General features: G+C 33.0%; 1 protein-coding gene across 1 annotated transcript; it reads right to left on the reverse strand.

Moving 5' to 3' along the window:
* Positions 1-349: 349 nt before the first annotated feature.
* On the reverse strand, positions 350-22,090 carry LOC130895805 (uncharacterized). Its single transcript, XM_057803355.1, has 5 exons — positions 21,929-22,090; positions 20,118-20,406; positions 19,778-19,904; positions 1,727-2,087; positions 350-632 (listed from the first exon to the last, which is right to left on the reverse strand). The coding sequence occupies exons 1-5, from the start codon at positions 22,088-22,090 to the stop codon at positions 354-356; spliced, it is 1,218 nt and encodes a 405-aa protein (XP_057659338.1). The 3' UTR covers positions 350-353.
* Between the last annotated feature and the right edge of the window lie 1,855 nt (positions 22,091-23,945).

Genomic DNA, 23,945 nt, shown 5'->3' on the forward strand with positions numbered 1-23,945 from the left:
AGGAATAAGGGATATAAGTAGAGGTATTTCTTATGGATGAGTAAAACTATATTACATAGTTTTCACATTATTAGAAATAAAAATTGGTATGAGCACATGTTTAAAAATCATGAAATATCATTTTTTACGATACAACCTGCAACTTTGGGGCTTTTGTGCGCATTTAGTTAAACAAAAATGGAACTCATTGTTTTTTATAAGCATTGACAGTCTTAAAAACACTTTTTTCACTATTAAAACAAAAAAGTTTTTTTGTAATTTTCATTCATAATGGCGCTTATATGAAGTTTTCCGCGCTATGAGAATTGTATTGCAGAAAAAACATAACACAAGCTAATTCAAAATTCTATTCATCAACGGAGTTGTACAAATACTACAATGAAAGTAATGACACCAGTAAAAAGATACATTAATAAAGCATAGTTAATTTCAAATAGTTCTGCTGCTGAAAAATAAGGTTTTTGAAGGACAAATTCCTTAAGTAAAATGATTATATTTTCTTTGTAAATATTCAATTTGTAATCTTTGATTCCATGAGGTAGTTCAATCAATATTTTACTATACCAAGTATACAATTTACTGAGCTCCTTAGATCCTGTGTAACTTGGGTGGATCATTATTATCAACCATATCTATAAAAAATTAAAAAAAGTTTCAATAGCCGTATCATACAAATCATTTTCGACATTGGTCAGAGGTTAAATACCCATCGCAACTTTTAAAGTTAAAATTTAAAAAAATAGTTTTGTTAACTTAAAAAACGAAGAGTATATTATGAAACTAATAGAGAAAGCTCAACTATTATCACGAGTTCGAACAAACGGACGAGTCAGTAAAGTACTTTCCCTCTTGTTGTACACTATACTTTTTCTATAAATCAATATTTATTGTTATGGTTATTAAAACTAAAATAACATCAAAGTATCCTAGCTCCGTATTATTAAATATTTTTAGTTGCACGCGTCAAGTAATTTTTTAAACCATCGTTAGTTGCGCTTTAGAACTATTTATGATTGGAGGTAGTGGTCGATAAAAGATTTTGATTAACAGGTGGTTCCCCGGCGATTGATTTATTACGTTGCTTGCTAACGAAAATCTAGTGGTTCCCCGATCTTCATTTGAAAGAATTCTGTGATTTTATTGATCCAAACAAGGTTCCAAGTGGAAGTGGAACTACTACCAGTTCGAATATTCTAGATTGGATAAACTGGAGTCAAAGTAAATAAAATGTAAGATTTATTGTAATAGTTTGTATAATACTCACTTTTGTGCATATCACAAAGCCCAAAATAACGAGAGAAACTCCACCAAAGCTCTTACAAAATATATTCTATTATCTCCACATCGCAGTAGAAAAAAGTGGAGGAATTGTAATTTTCAAATAACATCATTTCAGCAATAAAGAATTGTGTTTGTACATGTGTGTTGGTGAATGTTAACTCGATAACTTTCGAATGGTTTTAGATATCGCTCTCAAATTTAGTACACTTAGGAGCTCACATATAAGGGATTTAAGTGATTAGTGACAGGCTAAAAATTAATATACAGCTCCGTTTTGACGAGACACCAATCGTTGGTCAAATTGATTAATAACAACTTATGAAAATCAGTACTTGTAATTAATCAAAATCTTTTGGAAACAAGAAAAGATCAAGACAAGATCTTGAAATTTTCTAGAACTTCGCGACCCCTAGCCTAAGTATTAAGCGGAGTTTCGGGTTCTTACCGTAAGTTGACAGCTGTTCCAAAATTTGAAAATACATATTGACACGTCGCTAATGAAATCTTGTTCGTTGTCATCTTCTAAATCATAAGCGACCAAGAATACGACGATTTTCATGCTGTCGCTAACAAATAACAGAACAGTACCGCATATTCCTAGTACTTGAGCTCCGTAAATTTTTCCGAAAGCTTTAATTCCTCTCAGAAGTATTATTACTTGATGCATGTGTTGTTTCAATGGATACATTTTGGAATACATCACCAGTATCATATGAGGATTAGTCTCAGTAAGTTTAAGTTGATTTAAAATCTCGCACTCTTTTTCCAATATCCTCTTCACTTTTCTAATTTCTTGTTGGAAGCACCTGATTAGTCCGCTTATCGTCAATAAGGTAATCAAGAAAAAATATAACTGTATCATAACTGGTAGTATAAAATTCACGGAAGAAGAAAAAGACGTACTGTACGTAACCAATTCAGCAACACAATGACATATAAATAAAACAGTTATCACTATAAAAATTTTACGTTGTCTGTTTATTTCAAAGTCGAAAGAAACGTTATCGAATACTATATAAAGACGTTCCCAGTCGCACCTATGCCGGTAATTTTGTATTATGAATGACAGACAAATGCAGTAAAGGAAAATATACATTATGAAATCCGCGAATAATGAGGAATCGAAATCAAATTGACTGTAGAATATCTTGATGCGATAGAATATGTTCCAAATTGCCAATAGCGAAATGAAAAGAAATCCGCGGATTAAACTGAAACGTCTATATAACTTGTTGTGTTTTTTATCAGGCAGCAAACCAAACAATTTAGATACAATCAGAACTGGACGATAAAGGGGAAGATCGAAGTTAGTCTGCATCGTATTCTTGAATAGTTTTTCAAGATAATTATTTCTTCTTATATATTGGAACATTAGTAACATTATTTTTAGAACATCAAGTTATACGGGGTGTTCCAACATACAAGTATATATTTTCTCAGAAAACGCCTTAACGAAATATTCGATTGAACTTATTATTTCTGAGTGTGAGTGGTATGTTTTGGAATATTCTGACATAACACGTATTTTGTGTTTTTATGATCTCACATATCAAATATTTATACGACCGCATATAATTTGCATCTTCACAATTCACAAATCATTCGCAAATTAAACTGAGAAACGTACTTGTACATTCTACACATGTTTTCTTGCCTCTGCATTTGAGAAAATGGAGTTTCAATTCATTTCGAGGAAGATATTAATAGAAATAATTGTTCGTGATAAAAACAGCGTAATCAACTCGATATAAAGTGACCTCATTTTATAGTTGCCTTTTGGACATATACATCACTAACATGTATGCATCAGTAATTTGATTATTTATTCCTAATAAGACTCTTCCAAAGTCTAGACTTTCTCTTCTTTTGACACATATTAAAAAAATAAGTTTTCCTAGTAACTCGAAATCAAATTTGGGCAGCAGTCATATAAGAAGGCATCACAGATAACATTCTGGTGTTTATTTCGAACTTTGGTTCACTTTAGTAACTTCATTTCAAATTGATGAGCTATCTTATATCTCTATTTCCCTACTATATGACTTAAATCAACTGTTTCATAGCCTCAAAAAGAATAATGTATATACACCATCAATTAAACACTTAATCACATAATATATAACTATGTTGAATGTGGCATCATTGACTTCTTTTGCCATACTTAACTTTGAATCAACTTTATACGATAATAAAAACTTAGATCGCAATTCAAACGCACACATAATCATTCAAGTATAGAAAGCTAAGATGACAATAGGCAAACTATACCTCTCATCTATAAAAATAGAATTTATTAAAAGGGGATGAAGAAATCAAAAACTTTTACTGATCTACACTTTCAACAACATAATGATTATATGAAAAAGTCGATATAACTACCATAAAAAATTTGAAAAGAATTTATATAAAAATGTTATCAGCCAAAATATCTTCTAGATAAATTCAGAGTCGTAAACAGCGCGGTGTTTACCACGATAATAGATAATCTTCTATATAGATCAACGATGTTTAAACTGGTGGTTAATTTAGCTCCGTTCTACTGAATATAAATGTCAAAAAAACTAACTTTGCCAATTCCCTTATTGATATCATATTTTCCACCTACTTTTTTGAGCCAATCCAACCTAGAGTTTCCAGGAGTCAAGTCACGGTTATCAACAAGTATTATTCGTAGTCAAAAATCATCGAAATATCGATCTATACATTATTTATTCTTATTCATTCCTTTTTCTTCTTTTCTTAGATATTTTTTACAAATTGAAAACACTGTTCATTGTTATTGATTTATACATCTTTAACAAGCTTACACTGTTGTCAATTTTCTAACATAGTCTCCATACTTTAAAACACAATTTTAAAGACGGGGCTCTAGCTTAAGTTCTCTTAAGTCGAGGTAATCTCCCAATGACGAAGTGTGTGACCTCTGTTCTTGAGCGTTTGCCACCTAAGTTCTCATTTGACTTAGGAAAAAGTTAATAATTGCTTGAGACTAAGGTCGGGCTGTAATGGAAATAGGGAGGAGCCAAGAATTCTGCCCAAATACCTTCAAAAGCTCCAGTGTTGTACAAGAGACGTGGGGTCGAGCATTGTCATGAAGAAGCACTACTGCATCCCTCAGTTGCCCTCTCCGGTGGTTCTGGATATTCCACAATATCAGCTGGAGATTATTTTCGTCCCAACTTGCATAAAACAGATGTGATATGGAGTACCACCTTCCAGTCCCAACACATAGTCGCCGTAACCTTTTCTACTGACTGCGTTTGCTTGAATCAAGGCTTTGATCCATGTGGACACATGGAGACAGCATCCGGGGGACCTAACGAGCTCTTACCTTTCAAGTTCTGCAAATTCTGACATTAGAAGCTTCAGAAATGCGTTCACAGATAGTGACCCTCCGATCTTTGACCTTCTGGACAATCACACTCAAAACTGTACGTTTTCTGTAGACGTGCTGAATGGATATGTGAACTTCACCATAAACGTTAGTCCACGGGCGGTAACTCTCTTAAGTAGAGAAAACAGATTATTGCTCGAAGCTCACACTTGGTGGGAACGGCGATTATCACCCATTTCTCTGACGGCTGCTTCCACTGAACTACGTCGTGAATCGCAGAAGAACGGGCTCTAAAGTGAGGTCATATTTAGGCTAACATATTTTCTCGGGGCTGTAGCTCATTGGGAACTTCTGACAAAACACTCGTAGGTAATCAAAATAACAATCATAGACAGGTCCATTCTAACTAAGTAGGAATTTTTGGAACTGGAAATAAACTTCAGTCTCTGAAGACGATGATTGATTATCGAAACGCGCGCCAGACAGTGTAATTGTGCGTGTTGGTGTAGTGTAAAGAGTACGTTCAGTAGGCCCATTCTTGTTTTGATGGAGCTCTAAGAAGTAATAGATAATGGAAAGATCAACATATTTCCGTATATCCGTCAAAAGTATAAGCGTAAAACATCTCAAGTTCTATACACATATATCATTTTAAACATAGCATTGTTAGCTCCACTATATATGATGTTCGCGAGCTAAAAAACAATAATAAATAAATTGTGCTTGTCGGGATTACTGAGACAGAATATGTTAAAATTTTTGGACTCGATTTCCGAGTACTTCAAAACGTCGGAATCATTTGAAATTTTGGATATTCCTCGACAACCCATGACAATTATTATTATCCAATAATCTTGTCCCACTAATCAGGTTCATCATGAGTTATAATTTTCTGCTTTTCAGTTTGAATCTCGATTGGTGATTATTAAGAATGAATGGATTCGAAAATATAAATTGGAAGTTGCAATACTCACCTTGTAACAATTTGAAAATATAAATCTGCCATTTTCACTTGTCAAGTTTTCGTGCAATCAAAAATATTATTTGACATAATAAAAAGAGAAACAAAACAAATTTCATAAAAAGGTTTCGATTTGCTTGAATGACTTTGAACAACACGACGTTCCAATCTAGACTCCTTATAAGTTTTTGAATTATTAATAGGTGAGTTTTAATTTCCATTTCGTTTTGAAAAAATACCGTCGATGGCATGTGTATATATAATTTGTAGCTTTGTTTCTCTATGTTATTGATTTTGATTGTAATTTCGTTACTTTCAGAAATAATTACGTGGAAACATACCTAAAACATAAAATATTTGATATGAAAATGAGTGCCAATTTAAAAAATTGTCTTCCATTACATAATACTAGATATAAGGAAACTTTATTTCCATTATGGACACTTGAATTTCATTTCTTAATTCAACTCAAGTGTTTTGATTCATCCATCTCGAGGATTAGATATTACCCTTAGAATCGGTGGTATATGAGTTGCGTTCCGCGCTCAACAACAACGGTAAGCTGCAAAATGGCCCAGGAGCTTCTCCGATAAGAGTTTGCTGGGCACTAAAATCTTTGAGCGTATACAAATCTTCAAGTCCTGATACAGAAAGGTAGAAGGCCGGTTAATGGATCTTGATGGATCCCTGGTTATATACCTGATCATATACCTGAGGCCTGAGGCCTGGGAGGAAACAGCATTGCTGTATCTTTGTTAAGTGCTGAAGGCTTTGCAGTTGCAGTTTATAGATACACAGAAAGCTTTTGACAATACCTCAAAAGCCACCTTTGAGAGAGAGGAAAAGATCCCTCAATAAAAAAGTGTACCAACCCTGTGAATCAAATCATCGCGATAAACTGGAGAAAAACCACCATTGGAAGTAGTGTACTATGTGTCTGGCCGTAGCACAGTATTATATCTTGTTTACAATGTAATTGAATAGTAGAAGAGCTACTGAAGGAGTTCTGAAGGAGTTAAAAGTGAACAATGGGTGCGCTACGTCAATGATATTTTCACCCATGGATACAGTACCTTATTACAAATTACAGGATATCTGAAGTGATAGAGAAGCAGAGAATATTTGCAGTACAACAAGGTGTGTGAGGAATCACACTTCTTTCATCTGGAAGTCATTAGCATTAGCGTCCAGAAAACTATGATATACATCTTTGGCAGGAGGGAGCCTTACTCCAAAACGAACGACGTAAAGATGTATCTTCAATTCGGGAGGAACAGCCAATTCACTATACATAAAAAAATGTCCTCAGGCATTTTTACTGAATTTAAACATTAAATTTGATAAACACCTTTCAGCATTCGTGCTTCTTATTATGTAAATCATAATTTCTTATTGTGGAAAAACAGATGTTTTCAGTACACAATCATAAATAGACAAAATACTTACTTTCAACATCTACTTACAAGAAAAAATGTTACTTCAAAGGCTTCCGTAAAGAACTCGCGATCATAAGAATCCTCTCTACCCACAGCAATTTTGGAATATATTGAAATGAATTTGGAAATTGTTATCATTAACCATGCAGATATAGAGTGGGCAAAAGTTTTATTGAATAGATCCAAGATTTGTTGTAATTTGAAAAGTTCCACAGATATGTTTTCAAATTTATCTTCAAAGTTCTGTTCACTTTTATAGTGGAGAGCGGTCGTTATCCATCCTGTCAAGATGAAATCATCCTTTCCAATTTGTTCAAATTCAGCAGGTGGTACGCTATAAAACTCATTAAATAGATTTTCTTGAGTATTTTTTATTATTTGTACAGTACTTTGAATAATTTTAATTGTCAAAAATACTGTGAGAAATTCGATAAATAATAGATTTGCTAACACAAGATCAGGAATACTATGAAGAAGTGTAAGCAAGCTTAAACAATATATGTGGTAAGTCGGAAATAACAATAATAATATCATAACTAATACCATAGTCGCAAATTTCAAATAGTGGTGTATTATGATTTTCTTTTCTTGAATTTTTCCATACTTCTCTAAAACATCTTCAATCTGCAATAATGTGTTGAAAAACATACCCAATTCGTTGAACTTATAATATCTTACTCCAACTATGATACAGCAAGAACAGCCTATCACAAATGATGTTAGAATGTCCAAATAACTTCTTGAACATCGAAAGTTTGGTACAACTGTTCCTTTTATAAATAATAAACTGAGACAGAATACTATAAAAAGAAGAATTCCAATAACTTTTCTTTTTTCTTCGTCTGTTCCTTTCTTGAAATCTATTGGTAAATATAAACCGAATAGTAGAAGAATTTTATTTAGATAGTGAATTATGACCCATTTAGGATTACTGCCAATCATTTTGGTATACTAACAACCACTAGGAGTTTATGTAATTTATGTAATGGATATTTTAATCTTTCAGTTTTGAATTTCTCTGGAGAATAACGTTATTTAAGGTGTTTCATTAACAGGCTAACAAAACTTATAAATTATTTAAAGGTGCTGCTATAATGAGAAACATAGGAAAGGAATATGTAGCATTGAAATACGTAGAAATTTTCTTATTTCTTGAGAAAGATTTTTGCAGTTTTTTAGGTGTGTTAATTTAATTTTTTGATATTTGTTGTCATGTTTACCAAAATTAAGTTATGAGGTCAGTATTTACAAAAAAAAATTCCATCAATACCATAGGTATTAACCCTTACAGCGGATCGGCAAAACCTATTTAGTCGTTACAGCGGAATATATCTAAAGACTACTGAAACACAATAAATCCATCACTCACCAATACACAAAAATCTTTTTTGCCGTTTTTATCTATAACAATAAATACTCTTTTTACTCCATCTTTCTAAATCAACCTAGAAGAACTAGAAGATAATATGGACACCTGGTTAAAAACTTGAGTTTCTTGTGCATTAGGAAAAATGCTCATAGTGATATACAATGATAAAGAAGGTAAAATGATGAGGCCTCACGATGTTATTAACAAATAGAGCTACAAAATGAAAACATTTAAATGAATCGTATTGATTCATACTAGACCAGCGAATTCGGTTGCTTCTGCACTTGAACGATTTCCAAGGTTTCCAAGAACTGTTGCGTTATAAGTGAGTCACTTTTAGAAGAATCCACGATAAAACTTGAAAATTCTAAATAGAAATAATACTTATAATAATAATGAAACACTAGATTACAGAACAAATGATTCAAATATTTGTCAATAAATAATTGAATAACAAATTCGTTGCATGGATTGAATGAAATTCCGATTGATATTTCCATTTAAATTAAAGCTTCTCCATGCTATTTCAATGGCTCAATACCTCTTCTTGACTTCTGGGAGGAAAATTTCCTTTGTAAATATTTTTCACCAACCAACCCCCATACATTTTAAATTGGGACTATTTGTCGGCCACGGTAAAATCTCAATATTTTGTCGACACCATTGTTGAATTATACGGGTTGTGTGGACAGGAAAATTATTATCTTAGTGAATAAAATCTTTTCCATCATGAGTTTGATTTATATTACTCTTAAAATCTGGAATTTGAAGGTGGGTTAACGCAAATATGTCCGTCATTGCACGAATTGAATGTTTTTTTATCTGTGAGGACAATACGTTCCTAAAAGCTCAAATCACGATACACATAATTAAATGAATACTGCTTTGGATTGCTTGCACTCTTTTGAAAGCGACGATCTTCTAGCACTTGCTCTTTTTTCGAATTCGAAGCTGTTATTCTTCTACATGCCATAGAACGGGATCCTGGAAAGTTTGTTGCATATGCTTCGACTGACAGCGGATTTGAAACGGTGTCTCAAAAATTTGTCAATACAACATCCTGTGGGTCATTTGAAATTTTCCTACAGATACATCGCTAGATCCTGTCTTTATTGAGTTATTTCTGTGTTTGTTTCTTAGTTTTTCACAAGTTTTCGTCTACATTTTTTTTACATAGAAGCATTTCTCTCTCTTGTTTTTATCGCTTTTTCACTCTGGTCACGGTACTCGCATTAAGTTCTAGATCAGCTGCTAATCCTCTGATAGACCAGCCATCTTCCAATTTGGCAATAATGGCAACAATCTGAATTTCGGTTTACTGATAATGACTGTGACATTCTGTGAGAAATCTGATTTACGTAGGCACAATATACGTGTATACTTTTTAGTGAACAGAAGTGTACTTTTTTTGTTACATATCTTAGCTCAATTCATAGTTCCTTGAATACTTAATTTCTGTGCTCTCCTCACAATCTACATCATTACAGAGTGAAAATGTTTTACAACTTTTGGGCGTGAAAGAGAAACATGCATCGATATTCACCTCATTTTACATTGGTTCAGTTTTAAAGTCTTGAGGCCAAATTCTAGCAAATCTTCTTGTGGCGCTATCATTGTTGTATAGCTCCTCTATTAGGTTGTTTTCGTGTAGAATTATGCGTTCATTATGTAAGTTTATGGCTCGTTGGTTTTCATCTTTGATGAAAGGAACGTTTAAAACATGGCGAGGTGTCCGATTACCCACATACCATAGTGCATCCATCTACTACCGATCGTATAACTCCTTAAAACGAAATCTGAGTCCGCAGCTTTTAGAGCGGTTCTTCTGCCGGTTCTTTAAGTTGATCTTTTAGCGTTCCATGTAAGACGTGGAACAAGATCTAGGCCAAGATATCTTGTGTCTGATACTCTTGGAAGTCGTATGTTCATCAATGTGACGTTACATATTTGGGAAGATTCTAAAGGATCTTCGTTTATAGCAAGTACCGCTACGTCGTCAGTAAATGAGGCAATTGTTGTGTTATTAATCTCTGATAAATCAGCTGTATAGAGTAGGAAAAGCAGAGGCCCAAGAGCACTACCTCGTGAAGCAACATAGTTAAAGGGACGGAGATTTGACTGTTGGTAGTTGAATTTAATACAAACGTGTGTATCAAATAGAATAAAATACTTCGTGATCTGTATAAATCTTCTATAGCAGTAACTTTCCAAAAATTTTGCTTACTCTTTGGAAGTAAGCTGATGGGTCGGGAAGATTTACTTCTTCAGATTTCGGTAAATTTTCATATTATTGGTAAGTAGGACAAGCTTAGCATGGAGTTGAATATGATTGTCAGCAGAGTGAAAATCTTGCAAGAAAGTTATTTCGTACCTTTAAATTTTTTTTATTTTTTGCTGGACTTCTTTTGGTATGAACCTTTCAACCAGGAGATACATTGGGTATGCTGCATCGTTGAATGCCTCTAGTTCTTCATCAGGGGCTGCTCGTTCAGTTTTAAAAAATATTTTTTGAATGCACAACAAAGATGTGCGTTTTTTCATCGTTGGAGTGTGTTTACTAGCCAAAAAATTAACATTATCATTATTATTTTGCTTATAACTTATTACTTTTAGAATTTAATAACTTAAAAGTTGATACGTAATAGTATAGCTTATCAAATTATATCAGTATTAGAAAATTTTGTTTGTAATTTACTACTTCAATAAAATATACAAGATTCAAGCAATAACTGAGATTTGTAGCTACGAATGCTTAAAGATATGAAGAGTAATTAAGACTTCTCACCAAGTCAATTTACTTCCATCGAGAATGAAAAAAAAACTATTTAAAATGGTAGCCTCGATAAGATCAGTTGTTTAATAAGGCAGTCAAAGTTACACCAATGGCTGAAATGTTGCGTTTATAATTACACATTTAGTTGTAAATTTGTGAACAATATACAGCTGGAAATTAGTTGCGCGTCTTATTTCCATCATATGATGTATGATACCGCTTGATCCGTTGCCGTATCAGAAAACTTGCAAGCATTTTCTCAAACATCTGACCTTTTATTATGGTCCAGGAAATGAAGCTCAAAAAGGCAAGAACACGAAATTTTTTCGTCTGTCTCGATTTGTACAAAAATTTGGGATTAAGCTCATTACATACTCTAGTTCATTTTCAATATTGTATTGTTGTACGCTTTTTGCATTAAAAGGGCGAAAACTACCCTAATTGTACTAAATTGTTAGATAACATTTTGAACCTTAACATGGGAAAATTTTGGCCTGGATTTTAAAACTCTGCTCATATTTTTCTCTTCCCACGTCGCCGGCTGAGATTTTTGTTCATTAAAGTATTGACGCAATTTGAAATGAAGTTTCAAAGTATAACAGATTCCATCTTCAACCTAAAGATATCAGCACAATATTAGTTGGAAAATATATTTGTGAATACATTGAGGGAAACCCACTAAAACTTTAACCTTTTAGGACGCTTTGTCTCTATTTGACTATCGTCTTTTTTTATAAATGAAAAAGAGTATTGAGCTGTTATTGAATAGTTTTGTTTTGGAAGTGAATACGTTTACGCAACTGAAAGAGAAGTTAGACGCTGTGTACGGAAACTCTGCACATCTTTCACGATTGTAATATGTTGGGCTAAATTCATATGTGGCTGTATAAGCTTGACAGTCGACGAGCATTCGGGACTACCAGAAACGACGAAAACCAGCAATACCATTGAAAGTTTCAGCAAGTGGTAGTGGATGAATGTCGGCTTAAGATGAAGAGATAAAAGAGACTATTAACATTTCAAAAGAACACATTTGTTACAGGTAAACTGACTGAAGAGTTATGCAAGCTATACGCGCGTTGAATACTAACCAAAAGCGCATTCGAATGAACATTTTTCGTGCCTCATTGATGCGGTTTCAGCAAAATGAGTCGTATCTTCTGCATCGAATTATAACTGTTAATTGAACCTGGTTACACGACAACACTCTTTAAACGAAGACAGTGGATTTCATAAGGCGAAGGAGTTTCAAAATAGGAACAGCCAGTTTGATTATGGTATTATGTTCAGCGACAGTGACCGCAAGAAAAAAGTGCGTTATCGCATACTCAAATGCCTATTTTGAGGAGATAGACGACGAAAAAATGTCTTGTGTCAAATATTTATAATTGGATATGGATTTATTGTTTCACAAAATATTCCAAGAACAAATCATTGGGTGCCAAGCAAGGACAGTGCGGCGGATGACATATCAATTCGATATTTTTACTGTTCAAAAACTGTTTGAACTGAGAGCTCGCATTGTTGTGGTGGAGAATGATTCATCTTTTGTGATTGTTTTTCCTGATTTTTTCGAATATTTCTGGCAAACAAATGCTGATATACCATTCAGAATTGACTGTTGTACGTTGCTGTAATGGAATGATGCCGATATGTCCAGTTATTCTGAAAAAACAGGCGACCATTTGCTTCGAAGTGCTTCGTGCACAGCAGCTTTGCACCTCTGTACCTCTGCACCTTTGTATTAAACGCTAAGTGACAGCTAAGTGTTCATTCAATATTTAATGTATGTGAGTGGGATTAATGCCCAAGTATACTTCAATCTCAAGCTATGTTATATGACGATCTTGCGATATCAGTTTACGCACAGCATCGATGTTTTCTAACACAACAGCCGATTTTGAACAGCCTTCACTAAATCATCCTGTATCGAATTGCCACCTCAATTCAATTCAGAAAACCAGCGAAACACGGTAGCTTGAGATGGAACTTCATCACCGAAAGTCTAAGTGGGTCACTGCTGTTGGTTCATCACCCGGAAATATTCGTGATTTAATTCCAATTTTTGACCAAGATGAATGTAATTATCTGTTAACAACTCTAATATTAATCGTTTGACAACACATTCCAAGTACCTTCACCAAATGTCAAACTTCATTGTGTCGTTTTGATATATTCACCTCAGTGTTGCCTTATCTGAAAACTTAAGTAGCAAACCTTGTATTTTCTCTTGGAGAAAATTGTTAAATAAAATAATAAAATATCAGTTAGAATGTAAATGTGAGCGAATATAGAAATGCTTGAGAATATACTGTTAAACAAAAATTAATGAAAATCTTTCACTCCTAATCTAATGACTTATTATAGACGAGCTAGCTTAGCTTTAAATTCTTAGGCCGAGATTAGCAGCGTCCAAAACATTTTGCGGATTAACTTTAACGTCAGCGTCGGACTTATGAAAGCCCCTATTATTATGGTTTATAAACACTAACCTAATTTTTATTGCTTTCACACTAATATAAATGCTAAGCTAAATGAAGACTGTAAACTGGCCGTATAAATTGACACAAACCAGTGCTCCTACATAGAAACTTATTTTGTTATTTCTTTTAGATTGTTTTTAAACAGAATTAGTGAGTACGTCGTGAAAAGCACTCTTCAATAAATTACAAAAACATAAATCTGCCGTAACGTTTCTAAAAAAATATCAACTTGTAAAACTCTAATATCGACATTGAAAAATAAACATTGAAGAACAACAATTGGTTCAAAATAGGTTCCCAAGAAATCTACCGATCGTAAACTTTTCAAAATAACCGTTTTGTTATGGTTCAAGATTTATCAGCCATAAAAGATGTAAAAAACCATAGGAGAGGTATTTACTGGGAAATACGATATTGTTAAATGAATGGTCAAACAGAAGTAGTCATAATATTATAAAAGCGACTACTTGAAATTGAATAATATTACTTTTGTCAACTGTAGAATATTTCTAGACATGAATTTTGAATTTCAACACGTTCCTTAATTTGAAATGTTGATTAAGCTTACACGCATTAAAAATGGCGCCAATTCGATAATGTTGCAAATGCAAGATCTTGCTAAAACAATCAGCTAAATTTGATCTGCGCATGCTTTTGACAAAGAAATATGGCATCTTTCATTGCATTGCACTTTTTTCCAAAAGTCAACTAAAAAACTGTTCTACAGAAATAATTTCTGAAAATCATTAAAAAAAGTATGTATCAGACAGAATAACTTTATAAAGAAACTTTACCTTGAACAATCTTACTCACAATCCAGTTTACAGCTCACTGAATATGAAATTGAGAAACCTACTATCATATTTGAACTCAAAGAAACTATTGAGAATTATATATCAAAAGTATAAATAGACAAAGTATACAAGAAATAATTGGAACGTAATTCAATTAATAGCAGGCCCATAGCAATTCCACTGTTTCCTATTTTTGACTTTCATTTTCCAGTCCTGAATTCCTCTCTCTCTTATGCCTTCCGTCACCTCTACATATCATCTTTTATTTGTTTTTCTTTTTTCTTGTTCCTCTTTGTTCTATGTCCAACATTTTTTTTGCTCTCAAATCTGGCATTCTCTGTATGTAACCCATCCACTCTATTCTTTTGAATCTTATTTCTGATTTTCCAAATAAATTCCTTATTTGATTATTTGTTCTTCTCAATCAAAATTCTCCCTTCTTTTTACCTCTTGACACCTTCTGACTATTTTTCTTTCTCATGTATATAACTTCTTTTCCTCTGCTTTATTAAGGATCCACATTTCGCCTCCGTAGCATACATACTGTTGATCTTCGCTTCCAAATTCCTTCCTTATCACCATCGTTCTTGATAACCATCCCAAGATATACATAAATTGTTCTAGTTTGCTTTTTTTCGTTCAGTTGTATGGACAAAATTTTCATTTCTCTTTTCCTTTGTGGTGTTGTCATTATCATTAACTTCGATTAACCTTCGTTGATTCGAAGATTCTCTATCGTTCCTATGAAGGGCCTGCAAATTCCTTAATCTCGTTTTTCGATGTTGAAAGGATTACTACATCATCTGCGTATGCCAGTAGTTGCGTTGTCCTTGTTTTTAATGTCTATGTTCTGTTCAAACTGATTTTATGTATTTCAGTCCTGTGTCTGGAGAAATTTTTATATTTTTTGATTAGCCTTCCTACCTGTGGTAGGTAGAACCTGTGGTCTCCTTTTTCGTCCGATCTGTTGATTTTTTTTCATTTCTTTACTCTCACACATGACTGACATAAAATGGAATAGATACTATCACAAGTACCCTGATATTATTTTTTTTTGTATTTTTTTATCCTACCTTGTGAAATGACTTTTGGTATATTGCAATCAAAATCTGAACCATTGAATTGGCAACCATATGCAAACATTTTTGTTTCTGTAGGATTCCAAGTTAATTCGTCCCTGACTTAATATTATATTGCTTATTCATAATGTCATTTACCACACCCTACAGTTGTGTTGAAAATGAAGAAATTGGAAAAAGAAAAGAGCTAAGATTATCTTGTGTAAGCAAGAAAAAAATAAGATGGAAACTGGTACTACCAGGTAACAATATCAGAAAAAAATTAGATGGATATACATTGAGGCAAAGCATCCTAGAATGTCAAAAGCTGCGTGAAGTACAAAGACGTACGATGTTCCACTCTTTTTGAAAAAACTTGGCTAGAAAAATTCATGATAATCGAATGTATCATTTAGAAAATATACTTGACTATAAATTCTGATTTCGCATCTTTAAAGGTATATAACTCAGAAACGAGGGGTCGCATAAGGAATTTTGTTCCATATCACTGCTTTATTCTCACGTAATCTACTCACTCCCGAATTCTCTGCATCGAGTCCCGGAACATCCTATATCTAGAACTAATTTCTCAGACCAAATAAGAGTTGTAGCCATGTTAGGAAAATATATTTTGTAAATATCAAATTTTGGAACTTCACAGGAAGAATCTTTCATAAATATCAAATTTTGGAACTTCACAGAAAGAATCTTTCATTAATTCGCCCTAAAAAAGAGCCCTAAAAAAAGTTTGATGAAGTGTGCTATCAGCACCATTAAAAAAATGGAGGAAGAGCAGATTAAATGTTTACCGTAGATATGCAGTCAGTTCTGTTCATAATAACGTGGTATCTGCTATGTATCACAGAACAAAAATTGTAATACATAAGTTTAAGATAACATTAAATCAAATGAAAGATTTTTTCATATGGAATAAGTCTGAGAATAAGGCTAACCTATTTTTTGGCAAACCGTCTTTTATACCATCGAAATTGAAGTCTCCCTTTAACCTTTCATTGTAAGCGTCTAAAAATAAGCGTTGTTGTTTCTTACAATCCCAATTTTGGAGTGTTTACAAAACGTTTTCAATATCTGCTCCATTCGAGGATACTCGTTTATTGTGCATGGGATATGGAATGATATGGAATAGTTTTTCCACTGTGCTCTCGCTAATAGCAACAGCTTTTGCAGCCCTTTTCTATATCTTTGCCAAAAGGCTCACAACGTTATGCTTTCAACGTGATAAATTTAAGTCGTTTTCTACTTATATTGTACATTTGAAATCTTATGCAATTTCATTTTCATATTGAAATTATTTCACAAATTAAACCAGCGCTTTTTATAATATAATAAATTTTTTTTGTTTCTTGTATTCATAATTTAGTCCCTTGCGGTATATGAGTGAAACTACCTGAATTTCGCCACTTTTCTATTGATGACTACTCATTTTTCAAATCCGCTTCACTCATACGAGTACACAATGATTTCAAGACCCCATCTGTGTGTCTTTATAACAAAATTATGGCAATCATCATAATAATATAGTATTCTTATATTCTACAGATTTCTTTTATATTGATATGTAGTTAGTTCAAGCTACGACTAAGAGATGGAGGCACAAACGTAGAATCTAAAATAGTAGAGAAACACATCTACTTTTCCGAATAAAATTGTCAGAAACCGTTCAAATATAGATGATATGTATAGTCCGGGATGGCCAAGGATAAAACAGTGGTATCCTTATGTATTTTGAGCCACTAAATCCAAATATGCTCGGTGTTTTTTCGAAAAACTGGTACATTTTGTTTTAGCCTCATTTTTTAAACAAATTATCAACAAATATTGTTTTCTGTTGTCATTTTTCCGTATAATGCAGATTTAAAAATTTACATGTATATAATATCAACGATTTTTACTAAATTTTGATGTTAATAACTTTTGACCAAATGAACATTTTTTAAAATTGAAAAATCGTAGTTCCTCTTTGAACGCTACTCTACAAATTGGTATACTTCGATATTAGTGCAGGTGTGGCACTTGGAACTTATCGCGATTGATAATCAAGCGCTTTCTCAACGTTGCAGCGTGTGGCGACAAGCCTCGGCCATCGCGCGCCGAAAGCAGGGACGGTTCTGTTCTGACGCATTTTATGCCTCAAAAAGAGATCCATTGATATATTTTTTGAATAATTTATCTTATTTTATAAATATTAACACGTTGAGCCCCGGTGCGTTTCATAGGCCCGCAACTGAACTCTCCCCACAGCCCAGAGCGGCGGTCCTCTGGACCGCACGACGTATTTTATTCCAAACCTACTCCACGGCTCAAGGGACCGTATTTAAATGTTTTTTACAGTTTGATTAGACCGTCCTGGGTCCTTAAAACATTATCCTGTACTTGGTCCATTCGATTTTTTTCCATGATCTTCAACTCCATTGTAAAATAGAAAACCTTACTTATCATATTTTGTTTTGGTTTCCTCAACATAATTCAAATAATATTTGATTACAATTTTTGATTTGCGCTACCTTTACAGTACCTTTCTTGATCACATATAATATTTTTCAGAACACATCGTACAGTTTTGTACTCTTCACATAAAAGTATAAATCATCGTCAAAGGATAAAAAAGCAAAGAAAATTTTCTTTTCCCATTCTGCAAGTAGGGTATACCTTCAAAACAATATACTGAAATAATTTATTTTGAATAAAAAGTGCAAAAATGTTGTTTTCTGTTGACCTCCCTGGACTCCCTGGACGAAGCTTTAGTGCTAAAATCTACCTCTTGTTCAGAGAGAGCTTATGGACCGTTAGTTACACAATGGACCGTACACAAGAACATCATTTTCTTTCAATTGATTTTTGTGTAAAAACACAAACACATTTTTGGGTACAGGGGAAAGTTTATCATTTTTGGTTGGGGCCCAACGTGTTAATGTACATCATAATTTTATATCACACTCAATATTATATGTCTACGCATATGCTGTTGTCCAATGCTTCAGTATTGCTTAATTTATTTTCAGACGTTATTTTGCAAGCTCTTCATCGACAACTTATCATCAATCATCTATATATTTGGATTGTTTCTAAACATTTTATTCTTTTTTAGTAAGTTTACAACATCTAGAGAACTAAACCCCAAATGATAATTTAAAGATAGTTAAAAATACTGAAAAATTAAAATTTCATTCATATCGAGAAACTGGAAAGTTATTTTACGGTAATTCAAATCAGATAATTCGAAAAGTAAGTAGAGTAATAAACATAATCGTATGAATTAGGACAATTTTCAATCACTACGATACTCCATAAACCTAGTATTCGATAATTATGAATGTAGTTGAATTTATATACAAAAATAATACTTTTCTAACATTTTCCACAACAATACATCGAATTTCATCATTTCGATTGAGCAGGTAAAAAGGATTACGAGGTTTGGCTATTAAATAACGAGACTGGTTACGAAAAAGGGTTTTATTATAAAAATTATTCTACATTCGAATGATCCCTTTCAATATACTTCCCTTCCCATCGCCACACACCTTTCCACACGTTTTTTCCATTGATCGAAGCAGTGCTGGAAGTCTTCTTTGGTGAGTGGCTTTGGAGCTCTGCCGTTTTTTGGTTTACCGCTTCCATCGACTCAAATCGGGTCCCTTTCAAAACAAATTTTATATTCGGAAATAAAGAAAGTCGCATGGTGCCAAATTTGGTAAGTACGGCGGGTGTTCGAGCACTAGAATGCGCTTAATGGCCAAATACTGCTTCACAGATAGCGCGTTATGGGCAGGTGCTTTATCCTGGTTATCCTGGTGCTAAATCCGTTTTTCACGAACTCATTCTCGCAGTGTTGCCAAAACTGACAAATAGTAAGCCTGGTTGACATTCTGGAACCCATTCAGTCATCACGATACCGTTAATGTCGAGAAAAACGATCAACATTGCCTTGAATTTTGATTTGCTCTCACTAAAGCGCTTACACCACTCAAAAACACGCGCACGAGATAGAGAATTGTCCCCATAGGCCTCTTACAACAATTTATAGCACTCAGTCGGAGTTTTTTTCAATTTAGCGATAAATTCCAGATTGATACGAGACAAGAAATCCAAATACCTAATGAACTCCTCGTTTTTCACCCCTCTAGGTTCGCAGTCTCGTTATTTAGTAGCTAGACCTCTTAAGTATGCAGTGAGCAAATCAGTAGGATTCTAAATCTTATTTGGTTATTTAAAGGAAGTAAAACAAGTTAAGATTTAGTTTAAACAACATTTATTTGTATCTTACAATTCGCTGGCAATTGAATCTTCTTGATTATTAATCATCAAGCGTTCCATTTCGTCCACGATCGCACTAATTATTTTCAAACGATTTTCCTTTTTTTCTATATGCTCTATTGCTGGTATCGATTCTCCTTCATAACACACAATTAAAAAAAAACAACATTTTCAGAGTAAGGAGATAAACGTACAATTTTCCAACCATTTAATCTACAACGTGTTTATCTATTTAAGATGCTTTGAATCTATGGTATACTTGATTGGAAGGTTCTGCATCCAAATGTGAATGAATTCAAAGCGACGTTATGATCAGTTATTAGAAGTGGAATTCAAATTAGAATTATTACGCTGCGGTACATCTTTATCGAATCCCAAACAAATGATGATATACGATGCTACTGTGCCCATTATTTTGAATATAAGTGTGGAGTCTATTATGAAAAAACCTCCGGCTGATAAGTGAACTGGTTCATGAATATATCGTTCGAAAACTATCATGTCTTCGTAAAGTACGTCATGTTCTGGATAATGTGAATTTAGAGGAAGGTGAAGAAATAATTCCAAACTTTCCAAAGCAGCGTTTTTCAATTCTTTGGTTACACTAGTACAAGCAGATATGGTTGACAATATGCAAACCTAAAAACATTCAGTTTAATTTATAAAATTGACAATTCTCATTAAAATAAAAAGATAATTAGTAGAAATTAGGTAAGAGCCTTTCTCTAAGAAGACACTTATCATAATATTATGTTCATAATAGTTTTATTTATTTATTTTTAAACATTTTGAAGTAACCAATCGAAAACCCTATCTTATTATTATTAAAAATGTTTTTATTTTCAGTTTTAATTCTCTAGTTACATTTCATCTAATAGATTAACAAATATATATGTTGGCCGATGTTCAGGCGATCCGTAGATGACATGTATACGTCTGGATGAATGTTGTGGTTCCTTGCAACGGAGCATTATCCACAAGTTTGACGTAGATATAATTACTTTGTCCCTGGTATATAGTTGTGACTCCCAGAATCTTTCGGCTGAAATATCTCTGAAAAGCAGCTAAAAACAAGAGTTCTAAATATCGATTGGGGTATTATTCGTATTAATATGTAGTTAAGTTTTAATTTACGATGATTTTGGTATTAATTAAAGAATTTTTCAACCAAACTATGTGATTAGTGAATCATGCAGATGTCGCGGATATCTCCTGCGCGATTTGCGGCTTTGAGTTTTTCTCAAAGTTATTTTGGCAGATAATAATTGTTGCAAAATCTTTGACGGCTATGTCATGTAACCATGAGGTTCCAGGAAGTTTTGAGTAGCATGAATATTTAATAGCCATACGTAGAAATTTGTTTTGTACCACCTGCAAGGTGGCGGAAATTTTGTTCATTTCCTGTGTAGTAGACTGGGACTGCGTATGTTAAAATGGGTCTTTGATGATTTGTTTATATAACAAAAGTTTGTTTTCTGTTGTGAGTTCACTGGGTTCACAAATAAGAGGGTAAAGTCTGCTCTTTGCAATCTTAGTTTTTTGTACTTGCTTAGCATTTGTGTTTCTTTGCACACTGTACACTAGGTATTTTAGAATACAGCTTGACAGGATGTTTAACTGCGATTGCAATGAGCTACTTTTCCTAGGTATACGTCTGAGTAACGAGTACTCTGTTTTCGAGGCATTTATAGATATTTTTAATTTTCTATCTATCCTAGAGCAAGATCAACTTTTTATGAAACACCTTGTATAATAAGAAATTGAAAGCATTTTAATTCAATTGGCAAGTTTGTAAAAATGATTGGACTGAGCGGTATCAAAATATTTTTAACTCGACATCTCGAAATTTTCTAATAATCAATGGAGAACCATCACAATTGGATGGCGTTACAAAAATTTTTTACTGAGCAAACTCCAAATATTTCTCACATTTTTTAGAAACTAATATAATTACTAAATTGTAGTTGCAAAAGTAACAGAAGAAACTTACCAAAAATATCAATGCCAGGCATGTATTTACCAAAATAAAATATCCCCTTTTCGAAATATTCTCAGAGTGCATAATAATTCCAATTATAATTTCACTCGAAACATATTTGATCAAGGTCCCAGTGCAATATACAAGAATCATCATCAAACTGAATCCATACACTTTATTAACCTGCTTCAAACATTCCGTAATGGAGTCATGATATTTAATAACATCCCAAATATTGATGGGGATACATTCGGAATTATTTTTGGAGTTGTACTCTATAATTTCGTGTTTCACTCTCTTGATATCATCTTTTAATTTAGCACAGTTCAGGTAAATGCAATGCATCATTAGCTGATGTATGAGCAAGTTTATGGTGATAAGTTCGAATCGGACAGAATCGGAGAAATGAGAAAAAAAAATTTTGTAATTTTGAATGTTTTTATAAATTGAAAGTATGTGAGTCATTCGAATACATATTTGCTTTATCAGAATAGATTTGTGGTCGATATGAATGTTCTTATATAGAATTTTGACCATAGCGTGCAGTCGAATCGCATTTTTTTTATTTCCGAATGAAGCAGCTACAATTAGAGATATTATAGAAGCGCTCAAAGCAGTATCATTGAAACACTTCAAGAATAATAATATACCAATATCTAACTCTCTACCAGGTGATAAATAAATTGTTAGGTTCACCACACTAGACATCACCAGAATTATTATTAATATGATAGACCAGATATCATTGGTTGCTTTATCTCTATCACAATATGTTTTAAATAACTTTGCAATCAACAATAAAGTTTTTGGTAACATTCTACTTAGCAAGACGAGGAATTATAAGGTAAAACATTCATTTCACACTAAAGTTGAAGATTTTATGTTATTTTTCAAAACAACGCACAACAATATAAATATTTAGTGGAAACAAAGAATGTTATTTTAGGGAACAACTAAATATAGAAGGTATGGTATGTGAAATGACTCAATAATAGGCTGTAACGAGTAGATAATTATTGTTATAAGTTATCAGTTGATACGAGGTTCGTAGAATATCCATAATAGACTGTTCTTTATAAATATATTGATAACAATATCTAAATTTATATGCAATTAAACAGAGATCACACAACATTATTTAAACTTTTTTCGTCACATCAAATTTTGAATATACTATGGCCACCAAACAATAATATATCAAACGACGAATTGACCGATTTTCATGAAATTTTGTGTGCATATCGGGTAGGTCTTAGAATCGAACAACATCTATTTTTCATCCCCCTTAAATGTTTTCATTTTTTTATGATACACCATTAAAAAATACATACAACCATAAATTTTCAATCCTCTACGATCAATTTTTTATTTGTTAATTATAAACTTTATATTTTTTTGGCAAAATTTTCATTTGTTATATGTCTTGACTTAGAATAAAAAAAATCATATTACTCTCACTTTTTCACCTTTCTACGATGAATTCCTATTTTTCCATAGCGATTTTCACTTTTTTTATTTTATCCACAGATCCACAATAGGATTGCAAGATGGCAATCGAATATGATAATTATAGTACCATCAATTCTTATTTACAATTTCAATTTTCTTTTTGTATCGATCGTAGCAGTGACTGTTATACGTATCATTATGATTTTTCTAAAAAACTCTCTTGTTAATTTACTCTCATCGTAAATTTATCATTAAGTTCAAGTGCAATAATTATTTATTAATAATTGAAAAGTCAGTTTTTACTCTCATGTAAATAAACATGTGTTGTGAGTTCCCGCTAACAACGGCCATTATCGTATCTGTACATATCGTACTTAACATTTTTTGAAAATAGTTTCAAATCAAAACAGAAACGTGTACGTGTTTAATAAATATACGTGTTCTATGGTTGTGGAATGTAAGTAATCAGTTCTCTCTCAACACCCGCTCTCCTCAGTACTGCTTCATTCGTCATGTGCTCGGTCCATGGGATCGGTAGAAGTCCACGCAATAACCACATTTCCATTGCTTCTATTCTGTTCAAGGATCTCACTTTCAGGGAACAGAAAAAAGAATTGGCCAAATATAAAATTTTATGACCCTCAATCTAAGGCTTAAGGGCACTTCTCGGCGGAATTAGGAACTTATTAAACTTTGTAAAAGCTTTTTTTGCAATTGCTATCCGAGTCTTAACTTCCTCGTCGTAATATCA

The sequence above is a fragment of the Diorhabda carinulata genome, chromosome 6 (assembly GCF_026250575.1).
Source record: "Diorhabda carinulata isolate Delta chromosome 6, icDioCari1.1, whole genome shotgun sequence".
Lineage (NCBI taxonomy): Eukaryota > Metazoa > Arthropoda > Insecta > Coleoptera > Chrysomelidae > Diorhabda > Diorhabda carinulata.

Coding starts and splice junctions, on each gene's coding strand:
- LOC130895805 (XM_057803355.1), bottom strand. CDS start 22,090: ATGCATTGCATTTACCTGAACTGTGCTAAATTAAAAGATGATATCAAG. Junction 2,088..19,777: donor GATTCAATTGCCAGCGAATT/GTAAGATACAAA, acceptor CGGACTAATCAG/GTGCTTCCAACAAGAAATTA. Junction 633..1,726: donor GGAACAGCTGTCAACTTACG/GTAAGAACCCGA, acceptor AATTTTTTATAG/ATATGGTTGATAATAATGAT.